At 41.4% G+C, this 12507-nt stretch overlaps 1 protein-coding gene across 1 annotated transcript; it reads left to right on the top strand.

Moving 5' to 3' along the window:
- The first annotated feature begins 249 nt into the window (after positions 1 to 249).
- Positions 250 to 1878, top strand: LOC126931664 (programmed cell death protein 2-like). The gene is made up of 3 exons (XM_050750019.1): positions 250 to 343; positions 1018 to 1235; positions 1317 to 1878. The coding sequence occupies exons 1-3, from the start codon at positions 250 to 252 to the stop codon at positions 1812 to 1814; spliced, it is 810 nt and encodes a 269-aa protein (XP_050605976.1). The 3' UTR covers positions 1815 to 1878.
- The last annotated feature ends 10629 nt before the right edge of the window (positions 1879 to 12507 follow it).

Genomic DNA, 12507 nt, shown 5'->3' with positions numbered 1-12507 from the left:
AATATTTAATGAGCAAAGCCACACAAACAGTATGATAGTCTGAGAAAAATCCTTGAGACTCCTCCAAAAAGCAACACTTCAGGTACACATAATAATTTGTAAAGTAATATAGTCTATACTAATTCTGAAAGGCAATTAAATATATATGTACATATGTATACATGTACATGAAGTGGCAGTCGCTTAATAGAAATATAAACCAAATAATAAGATCCAGTTAGATAAGAACTGCACACAGGTCTCCGTTAGATGGTAAAAGTGAAACTCAAAGTTTCCCATGGCTTTTTGCAAATGCAAAGACACACTCACAGAGCCTTTGTGAATTTGGAAGTTGAAGGGAACTGTCTGATCTCAGATGAAGATTAGCCATTCAAAAGTTTATTTTGATTGTTTTAACTAAATTGCTCCATTTCTTTTAAGAAAAAAGTGCCTTAAATTTATCCTTCAGTCTATTAACAGGGGAATAAAAACTTAACTCCAAAACAGATAATGGCGTTCTAGTGTCTGATCTTGATTGACAAGCTGTGACTATCTTAGCTGTTCACCATAAAGCTCAACATGAAAATACCAAGTTTCTAAATGTCCTTTGCTCTTATCGAATGAATTAACTAAAAAATAATGGAATGCTATTGTCATTAAGTTCAAAGCCTACTCCAAAATCATCAAGTTCACTTATAATAGTCTACTGTACTAATTGGCCTCTTAGCAATTCCTTCAGCAGAAGTATTAAAGAATCCGAGTGGAAAATAAAATTCAACTTAATTAAAAGTTTCTTGCATTTTGATCTTCAACATTGCCAATAAGAAGGTGCATGGGAAACGTATCAAACCTGTTCCCCAAAACATCCTTTTCCCAATTTCTGTAACAAGATGGTTTTATTGTGTCATGTTATAACAACTCAGTCAAGAAAGTAAAAATCAGAGTTTAAAGAAAGGGCTCAATGACTAAAAGAGAGGTACTGAGAGGAAGACTCACTTTGGAGGCTGTAGCCTACAATTTTCAGATATTGCCTCACAGGTGAAAATATACTTGGAGTATCTTGGCGAGAAAAATATAACAGAGTTGAAAGTTTTCCAAAGAAAAACACATCAAACTTCAATGGGAGACCTAGCTATGGGCTGCTCCCCACGCCAGCCCGCGCCCCACATGGCTGCCGCCCGGGCGGGATCTGTGGAGCCTTCGCGGAGTTGGCGCCGGCTTGGCTGCTGCGCAGCGAGCAGTTCCCCAGCAGGGGGGTGGGCGGGCGGCCGGCGTGACTGGGCGCCGCCCAGCTGGCCTGCGCGCTGTGCGGCCGTCCACTCTCCTTCCTGCCGCAGGTGTATGAGCCCCCGGCAGGCCACGCCTACTCCTTCCACCGCGGCATCTTCCGCTTCTGCTGCAGCAAGCCGCCGTGCTATGCCAGCCTACGAGTTTCTAGGAATCAGCTACCCAGGAAAAATGATTTTTATTCATATGAGCCACCTTCTGAGAATCCTCCCCCAGAAACAGGAGAATCGATGTATCTCCAACTTAAGTCTGGTGCTCATCTCTGCAGGTTTTGTGGCTGTTTAGGCCCCAAAACTTGCTCTAGATGCCACAAAGCGTATTACTGCGGCAAGAAGCATCAGACCCTAGACCGGAGATTGGGACATAAGCAGGCTTATGCACAACCAGATCATCTGAACTTTACAACTCCAGACCACAACTTCCTTTTTCCAGAATTTGAAATTGTAATAGAAACAGAAGATGAGATTATGCCTGAGGTTGTGGAAAAGGGAGATTATTCAGAGATTATAGGGGGCGTGGTTAAGCAGGTCCAGGACTTCATTCATTAAGTGGTTCAACTTCATGCTGGGAAGAAAGGTCTCCATGTGTCTAGAAGAGAGGTACTGAGAGGAAGACTCACTTTGGAGGCTGGAGCCTACAATTTTCAGATATTGCCTCAGGCGAAAATATACTTCCTGACTTTGTTTGCTGACATATATCACGTGTGTTCTGCTCCGTATAAAGACAAGGGGGTTGGGTATCCAGGTGGTCCCACGAGTAGGGCTACACAAGATGCTGGAGGCTTGGTAAGTTCCTCTGGGTCCCAGATCAGTTTCTCAGGTCGGGATAGTGTGAGTGCCTAGCACAGTGTCGGGCATGCAGAAGGGCTCCTTAAAAGTGTCTCTTTCATCTGGCCGGTTTTAGATACACAATTTTTTTTGTCAGTTTCTCTACAGTGCGTACTCTTGGGTAGTGCCTGTGCTGACCAAGTATCTTAGAGGCTTATTTTATTACAGTAGCCAACATTTATCCAGCACTTACTTTATATAAAGGACTGTTTATGCATGAGCTCATTAAAATCCTGAGAGTAGACCAGTAAGTCAGAAACTCTGCCCCATTTTGAAGGTGAGGAAATTGAGGTTCTGGGTATAACTTGCTTTGGTCACATAATGTTAAGTTTTACAATTTGAGCCTTGAACCATACACAAAACCACTACAAAATTAGATTTATAGTCTCAAAATGAAAACTTCAGCTTACTGGTTTCTAGTTCATACCGATCATATATTCCAAAACGTGTTTGAGTCTTACTCTGTGCCTGACCTTGTGCTTGAGAATAGGGATATAATGGGAAGCGACCCTCCAGTGGTCAGATGCTCACAATCTCGTGGAGGAGCCCAAATAATACTTAGGGAAGATAAATTCCATGTAATGACTGATGAGAGTACAATACAGGTGTCATGGGAACATGTGACATCACTGAGGACTGCCTGGAAGGGGCCACACGTGTGTTCATACCAATACGTCGAAAAGGGTAAGGAATGAAAATGCTTTCCTTTAGGAGAAGGAAGAGCCTAGAGCAGGAGGATCAAGGATGAAAACTGGACTTCAAATATGCCTTGTTTGTGTAAATGTGACTTCGGAACCGTGTGAGTATTTTAAGATAGTAAAATCAGTTGTAAAATAAGTTTTAAGAAGCAGTCCCTAACCATCAAAAGTAAAAAACTTTTGATGTAATCATATGACCACACTAAGAACTCTTCTAGGTGACTTCAAAACATAGGGCAGTACATCTCTAGTGGAATATACCCTGAGAATGAAAAGAACGTAACAGTGTTAGGATTTTCAATAAACATGTTATTACTAGACTGTTGCTGTTATTTGGAGATGGTTGTGCGTGTATTGGGGGATAAAGCAAATGAGTAATTATGTTGGTGTTACTGAGAACTGAGGTGTTGGGCATGGTAGGAAGATCATGTTGATTGTGTCTACATACCATTTCTCTCTAAAAGGAACTTCAGGCTCTTTGGAGAGGTGGTTGATTCCAGAACTGGGTCAGGAAATGTTCAAATAATGTGGGAACATGGTCACATCAATATGGTCATATCAAAGATTAAGGAAGCTAGCAAGGATTACTAGGGCCATGTCAGAAGAACTCAAGCAACATGAAAAGGCTCCCGTTGGCAAAAGATGGACAGTTTGCACATCCACAAGGACACTAACTGCATCAGATATGTCTAATGGGTTCAAAATAATTCTTTAAAAAACTCAGTAATCATCTCTGTAGGATACTTGGAAACAGATTCATTATTTTCAAATTGATAAATAAAAGGAAAGAGTTTGCCTTCTAGGGGTACATAACTTAATTATGAATGAAGTGATATGTGTGGGATTTACTTCAGAGTAATTGAGTTGGAAGTGGCAGAGAAAGGAAACACTGGACTTGATAGTGTTGAAGCTGATTAATGGTACGTGGGGGATAGTATTTCCACTTTTGTATGGTCAAGATTTTCCAAAATAAAAGGAGAATTAAAAGAAAAAAAAATTCAATGGGAAACAATCCTTGAACAGAAATTCACTTCACTGTAACCACTCTCAGAATCACATGGTCCATGATGATGAGATGTACCTTTAATATATGGGGCTCAGGCTCAGGAGGGAGCTGAGTATTTTTAAGCAGAGTGGAAACAGCTGTCATGCAACTTAACATCTGCATCCTCACCAGCACTAAGTCCTTGTCATGGGAGCTCAGGACTCGCCAAACTCATATTTCTCCTAAAAGCTAATGTATCAGTCTATTCTGACATTGCTATAAGGAGCTACCCCAGACTGGGTAATTTATAAAGAAAAGAGGTTTAATAGGCTCATGATTCTACAGGCTGTACAGGAGGCAAGGCTGGGGAGGCCTCAGGAAACTTACAACATGGTGGAAGGTGAAAGGGAAGCAGGGTTGTCCCACATGGCAGAAGCAGGAGAAAGAGAGAGAAGGGGGAGGTGCTACACACTTAAGCAACCAGATGTCGTGAGAACTCACTATCACAAGAACAGCAAGGGGGAAATCCACCCCACCATCCAATCTCCTCCCACCAGGTCTCTCCTCCAACACTGGGGATCACAATTCGACATGAGATTTAGACAGGGACACAAATCCAAATCACATCAGCTAACTAGAAAAACAACTGTTTCTAAGCCCTCTTCGTAGCTTTTTTTTTCCTTCATTACTCGCAATTCCAGAATTTGCTAATAAAATAAGCGCAGATTTTGATCTGCAGTATTCATGATTGGTCAGCAAATGCTCAGAATTCCTATCTAATCTCCCACCTTGGAACAGGCTCTCTGGGAGGATAAAGGAAGGAAGGAGGAGGGCTTGGAAGCCCGCTGAGGTTGAAGAACCCACAGAACCACTTTCAGTAAAGACCCTTTATTTCTGCCACTTGTTAATACTGTTTAGTAAATCCTATGCTGAATCCTGTGTTCAGACTTGAAATCTGTATTTGTTTTGAAATACTTTCTTGTGCTCTCATCTCATTTGCTATTGGAAAAGAATGAGAAGTCTCAACCTTCATGACTTCATAAGAAAGAGAACATTATCTCACAAATTTCCACCCAATTAAAAATATAATTGTTTTTACAACTTTACTTTGGAGCACAAAAGGAACTGTTTTAAAACTGTATTCCCCTCTTACGAAAAATGGATGATTCTGGATTAAATTGTACAATTCCTCTGCCTACCTGTGTTCACAACATCATTATGGTAACCTTTTTCATCCATAGAGGGCACACCCAGAACAGATGTCATCATTGTCTAATGATTTCCTGCTAGAGAAAAACGAATGAGTTTAGCAAGTCATGTGGAACTCAACCTTACCTACATCAGAATTTAATGGCCCCATCAATCCAACAATACTTGGTGAGTGGTCAATCTCTAAAGTCAATCAATTTTGAAAAAAAAAATAGATTACCAGAAAGTGTCTAACAGAATGGAAGGTCAAATTTCTTATCTAGTGCAGAGGGAGCACAAGAAACACTCCTCCCCTACTCACTTGTGTGATTATGGCAACAAATCTGGGATTGATAGCACAAAAGGAACTATCCCAGGTCACACGAGAAACCCGGATGTCATCATAGCACTGGTCATTTTTCACTGCTAGACCAAATATATTCCAAATATATTCCAAAACTTGCTCTACAGTACTGCTCACCTCATGTGTCTGCAGAAGAGCAAGAATTATGTCAGAACTGCACAAACTCAAAGCTTTGCTTTCATAAATGAAAAGCTGCAACTAGAAAAAACAAAATGGTATGATACTCTGTCTGCTCTCCTAAGAAGCAGCCAAATTGCAATCCAAATTTCCTTTAATGGCATATACCCAGAGAAAACTGCAAAATACATCAGTGGCAGAATTGTACAGAAATGAAAACTTCCTGACTCGGAATCCAGAAACAGCTCGTCATTTTTAATTGCAGGAGAAAGATTGGGGGAAGAATAAGAGCAAATTAGATTTGGGGAGCTTTCACGGCAATGATAATCACTGCAACCTTGTCCTTTGGTAGATAAGAAAACTCTAAAGGTAAGAAGCTCTGGTAGATGTGAAGCTGAAGAAAGCCCCCAAACAATTTATGGTTTTGTGGCTTTGTCCTCAGACTGCCAAGGTAAGTTTTCAGTTTTTGACCATTTCCCCCAGACGTCAGCACTCTGCTGAGCACTGTGTCCATATACCAATGTCTCCACAAGAAAAATTACATTTAGTGGGGATTCAAAAGAAACACAAGCAACCTCCCTTGTCTTCCAGAACCTTCCACTCTCCTCCTGCATAGGCATTCTAACACAGCCTCTCTGTCCTACCCATTTCCTACAAGGCTGCATGTCCTCAGACAATTAGGCCCAGGGATAATCCCTTACAAACTGATCTCTCTCCTTTAATCCACACTTAACTTCCAAAATCCATTTCAAATTTCAATCTCTCTTCTTTTATCCACTGCTGTATTTTTTAGGCAATTTCTCTTCTCTATTTTTAGAATAAGAATTTAAAAATAACTCCAATCTTAATTATTTTTTAAAAATAATGCAAAAGTCAGATTCCTTTTGGCTTTGGAACAGGGCCCTTTGCATTACTTAATTCTGCATAGGAATGTTTATATTAAAGCAATACTGAGACTCATTTTCATAGCACAGTAGTGATACATGACTTTGGCTGTCTTATTTGGCTTTTACCCAAAAAAGGCATTTTTTTAAAAAAGCTGGGCATGGTGGCTCATGCCTGTAATCTCAGCATTTTGTGAGGACAAGACAAGAAGATTGCTTGAGCCCAGGAGTTCAAGGTTGCCGTGAGCTCTGATAACGCCACTGTATTCCAGCCTGGGTGACAGACTGAGACCCTGCCACTAAAAAACAAAACAAAACAAAAGCCAGGCTTTTTTGTTTGTATGTCTGTGCCTGAGTGTTTGTTTCAATTTCAGGTGATATTGAAGGTAACAAAATAGGATTCAGAATTAAGTCGTGATCTAATGTGGTGTGGCTCATGCCTATAATCCCAGAACTTTGAGAGGCCAAGGTGTGAGGATTGCTTGAGCTCAGGAGATCAAGACCAGTGTGGGCAATGTAGGGAGATCCTATCTCTACCAAAAAAAAAAAAAAATTAACTAGCCAGGCATGGTGGCAAGAACCTGTAGTCCCAGCTACTCAGGAGGCTGAGGTGGGAAAGTCCCTTGTGCCCATGAGTTGGAAGCTGCAGTGAGCTGTGATTGTGCCACTGCACTCCAGCCTGGGTGACAGAGAGAGACCCTGTCTCAAAAAAAGAAAAAGAATTAAGTCTTGACTGTCTAGCAATGATCATAATTAATATCTCATCAGCAGAAAATATACCCCTGCTTTTCAGTTTAGGAGAAAGAAAATTTAAAAACTAAGTAGCGATACCCATAGTAACTCACAGGCTCATCTAAGAAAATCAGATAGATTAACAGTTTCATTACATGTCAGGTGAACATCTTAACTAAGAACAACCGGTGGCCAGGCACGGTGGCTCATGCCTGTAATCCCAGCACTTTGGGAGGCCAAAGCCAGTGGATCACGAGGTCAAGAGATTGAGACCATCCTGGCCAACATGGTGAAACCCTGTCTCTACTAAAAATACAAAAATTAGCTGGGCGTGGTGGCACGTGACTGTAGTCCCAGCTACTCGGGAGGCTGAGGCAGGAGAATCACTTGAACTCAGGAGGCGGAGGTTGTAGTGAGGCAAGATTGCACCAGTGCCTGGTGACAGAGCGAGATTGCATCTCAAAAAACAAGCAAATAAACAAACAAAACAACAACCAGTAAAAGTAAGGTCTACTTATATGATGCAAGGACTTGTTTCATAAGTGAAATCAAAATGTTTGCTAAAATCCTTCTCAGAATATAATTTCCACCCCACAGTCAATTAACAGTCCTCAGCCTTTCAAGGAGAATATAAAGGCATGCTTCTCATAGTCACACCTAGAAAATGTACTTCATAAGCCATACAAGAAATGTGTTGAGTGTTAGGAGGAAAAAATATCGATAGGACAAGATGTTTATAGGGTAGTAACCCCAAGTAAAGCACACTTAAAACACCTGAGCAAATATTACTACATTTTCTTTAATTTTCTCTGGGTATTTCCATCAACCTTATAAATAAAATGATTTTTTTCATTTTCCTGTTAATGGAGAAGTTATCCATTAACATAATTCAGCTATCCGGCTGAACTGCAACAACATCAACGGCCCTGGAGGACATTATCTTAAGGGAAATAAACCGGGCACAGAAAGACAAACGTTGCACGTTCTCATTCATTTGTGGGAGCTGAAAATTGAAACAATTGAAATTGTGGAGATAGACTAGATTGATGGTTACCAGAGACTGGGAAGGCTAGTCACAGGGAGGAGGAAGTGGGGATGGTTGACTGGCACAAAAATATAGTTAAAATGAATAAAATCTAGTATTTGATAGGACAATAGAGTGACTATGGTCAACAATAATTTACGGTAAATTGTAAAATAACTAAAAGAGTATAATTGGAATTCTAGTAACACAAAGAAAGGATAAATGCTTGAGGTGATGGATACCTCATTTACTCTGATGTGATTCTTATGCATTGCATGCCTGTATCAAAATATTTCATGTACCCAATAATATATACATCTACTATGTATCCATAGAAACTAGAAATTTAAAAATTAAAATTAAAAAGATCATTTGAAGATGAAAAGCTTATTAAAAAGAAAAGAAAAAAAATAATTTTGTGAGCATCTGTTAATGTGGCAGTGCTAGTTTCAGAACTAAGGACCCAGCAGTGAATGAGACCCACATTTCCCTCCTTGGAATCTACCATGAGTGGGAATCTAGGCACTAAGTAAAGACTTGAGCAAATCAATGCTGACTAGCAGCTAAACTGTGGGCTTGGAAGGAGGGTGGTATGGGAAGGAGCTGAACAAAGGAATCCAACTTGCAGAGCAAAGAAAAGGATAGAACGTGTGAAGGAACATGCTGGAAAGGGGAGAACTGCCATTTGAGTGAGCCAGGACCCCGTAGACCAGAAAGGAGTCTGCATTTGATTCCACAGTCCTGGTAGCGAGGGCAGGTTCCACATGTTTAGACAAAATCAGATGGAGGCACTGCAGGGCGGTCAAGGCAAGGGTTCAAGAAGCCATGCATGGAAATGGGCCCTACGTGCAGACAGCTCACAACTCAGGGAGGCTACATCTGCATGCTGGGACATCCTCCTGACTGTGCTCTGCCCAAGCCACCTGCAGATAATTCATGGTCCCTGGACAACCTCACAGCCCCTGCCTGGGCTGGTGGCCAGCTTCTCCAGCCCTCCCAATAAGGACACTGCACACTCCAGACTTCCTGTTCATAGTGGTGTGTTGACTACTCCTGTGTGTCTGCCTACTGGCTGCATCTCACCTGCACCCTGGAAGGTTGTTTCCTGCAGCCCAGTGAGTGTGGACCAGATCTGGCCCTGGAAACCCGTAAAGCTTCTTCCCATCCAGTGGGCTCCAACCACACCCTCTCCTGTGAAGTCTGAAGCCCATCGTTGGGGAGAGAGCCCTCCAAGAGCGTTTCTTTCCTTGGGTACTCTCCCTGCAGTTCTCTTTATATCTTGTGGTTACGCTCCTATCATAGCTTAATCATTCTTTATATTATGCATGCCCTGTTTAAAACACCTTGTAGTTTATGTCTTCTGGATGATCCAAACTGATACTTGATCTTCACATTGATCTCTGTGATTTTCTGCAAATAGTTTACGTTAGTTGTATGATTTATTTGAAAATCACGTTAGAATATCACCTCCTCCCTCAAGCATTGCCTTTTTCCCCAAGATCGGCTAGTTATTTCCTCCCTTTTGTTCGTTTTAATATACTTTTGTAGAGGCTAATAATAATCATAAGATGGGTTATGGAAATAATTACAATATCTACTCAGAACGGAATGCTTTTTTGTGGCCCAAGTACTGTGCTGTTACAGCAACACTATTGTGTCATCCTTACCATGACCCTCTGAAAGAGATACAATTATTCTCCCTATTCAGCAGATGAGGAAATTGGGGCTGTGCTTGGTGCAAAGTCATCCATACAGCAAGTGTAAGAGCCTGAATCAACATCTAGTTGTCTGACTCTCTTCAGCGCCTGTGTGCATAGCCCTAGCAGATGCTGCCTCCCATTGGTCATTTGTCATTAATCTATGCATGCATTTCTTTTGGCTGTTCCTCCATCAGAGGATTCACAAGGGGGCAGGGATGGTTTTGTCCACCTTTAGTGGATACTGACCAAGAGTTTTCCAAATGGAATGCCCATCTGATGCTCACGCCAGCCATGGAAGAGAGATTGGTTGTTCCCCAGCCTCTCCATCAATTGGTATTTTCAGACTTTTAAATTTTAGCCATGCTTGGAGATGTGTAAAAAGCACATAGAAAGTCCAGATGCTTTGGGGAAGCATACAGATTCTGAGAGTCTGGAGGCAACACAAAGAACAACCTGATTGTCTTAGCTTATTCACGCTGCTATAACAAGAGACCATATACTTGGTGACTTATAAACAACAAAACCGTATTTCTCATAGTTCTGGAGGCTGGGAAGTCCCAGATCAAGGCACTGGCAGATTTAGTGTCCGGTGAGGACATCTATGAACCAAGAAGCTTATTAGGTATGGTGGCTTCTCTTTATGTCCTCACATAGGGAAAGGGGTGAGAGAGCTGTCTGGGGTCTTTTTTATAAGGGCACTAATCCCATTCATAAGGTCCCCAGACTTGTGATCCAATCACCTACCAAAGGTCCCACCTCCTAAAACCATCACATGGGAGGTGAGGCTTTCAACATATAAATTTGGGGGGGATACAAACATTCAGTCTATAGCACTGTGTCTTCTATAATCTTTTTCCATTGGCATATACTAAAACTATAAGATTTATGGTTTTATCACTACAGTATAGTAGTTTTTTTTGTTAAAGACATAGGCAAAGTTCGGTGGTGGTGTTACATGGAAAAATTAGTATTAGGGGAAAAAGAAAAGAGCTCCAGGTAACTGTCCATTTATAATGGGCAGACCTTCTGTTGAACCTACTGAGGGTTGGGGTGGGGAGGCAAGGTCACCTCTGCCACCCCTGTGTCATCAGACCTCCTGTTCCTCTCAGAATCCAGGTGCATGGGACTCTGCCTTTACATCCTGGAGGCCTAGAGACCTCCCCTTTCCTCCGCATCTGTTTCACTAGTCAGGTGAATGCCTATAGGACATTTATAGACACTCCCTGCTGAAAACAACAGCCTCAGCGGAGAGCAGCAGACAGCCCTCAGTGTCCCGTGGACCTGATTTGAATCAATATTCTCTGTGTTCTTTCAATATGCAGAATCTCCTAGTAAAGGTGAACTCAATTAATGAATGACATACAGGGTTTTGTTTTGTTTTGTTTTTACTAATGCATAATAGATGTACATAGTTTCAGGGTACACTTGATAATTTCACACATTCATATAATTTGTAAACATCAAATCAGTATACTTGGGATATCCATCACCTTAAATATTTGTCCTTTCTTTTTACTAGAACCATTTGAATTCTCTCTTCCAGCTATTTTGAAATGTACAATAGATTATAGCAAACTATAGTCACCCTATTGATCTATCTAATACTAGGTCTTAGTTCTTCTGTCAAACCATGTTATTTTTATATAGCCAATAATTAGTGAGCCCAGAACTGGGCTTTTATTCCCGTTGCCTCTGCTCCATGTGCAACTTTTAGCATATGGTTCACTCACGGGGCCAAAACAGAGCTCACTGGGAAAACTCTTGGTCTAAATAACTTTATGGATGAATGAGAATTAAGCCATGGGTCTGTCCAGCTTTTCCTTTCCAGACAGTGAAAAAAAGGCTTTGAATGCTCCAGGAAAGGCCAAACCAGAGACAAGAATATCAAATTCTCGACTTTACTATGGATAAAGAGAAAATATATGAGACTAGATATAAACAGGGTATTATATAAATTAGGCAAACATGGGCCCTGTATTATACATCCAATGGAATAAAACCAGGAATCAACAGCAGAAGGAAAAATGGAAAATTCACAGATACATGGAAATTAACACATTCTAAAGTGACTAATGGGCCAAAAAAGAAATTATAAGAAAAATTAGGCTGGATACAGTGGCTCAGACCTTTAATCCCAGCACTTTGGGAGGCTGAGGAGGGCAGATCACGAGGTCAAGACATCAAGACCATCCTGGTCGGCATGGTGAAACCCCATCTCTACTAAAAATACAAAAAGTAGCCAGGTGTGGTGGTGCACGCCTGTAGTCCCAGCTACTCAAGAGGCTGAGGAAGGAGAATCGCTTGAACCCAGGAGGCGGAGGTTGCAGTGAGCCAAGATCGTGCCACTGCACTACAGCCTGGTGACAGAGTAAGACTCCATTGAGAGAGAGTAAGAAAGAGAGAAAGAAAGAGAGAAAGAAAGAGAGAAAGAAAGAGAGAAAGAAAGAAAGAAAGAAAGAAAGAAAGAAAGAAAGAAAGAAAGAAAGAAAGAAAGAAAGAAAGAAAGAAAAGAAAGAAAGAAAGAAAGAAAGAAAGAAAGAGGGGGAGGGGAGGGAAAGAAAGGGAAGGGGAGGGGAGGGGAGGGGAGGGGAAGGGGGGGAGGGGGGAGGGAAGGGAAGGGAAGGGAAGGGAAGGGAAGGGGGAAGGGGGAGGAGGAAGGGAAAAAATTAGAAAATCTCTTGAGACAAATGAAAACAAAATCACAACATACCAGATGTATGGA

The sequence above is a fragment of the Macaca thibetana genome, chromosome 11 (assembly GCF_024542745.1).
Source record: "Macaca thibetana thibetana isolate TM-01 chromosome 11, ASM2454274v1, whole genome shotgun sequence".
Lineage (NCBI taxonomy): Eukaryota > Metazoa > Chordata > Mammalia > Primates > Cercopithecidae > Macaca > Macaca thibetana.
This window is presented reverse-complemented; position numbering and strand designations above follow the sequence as displayed.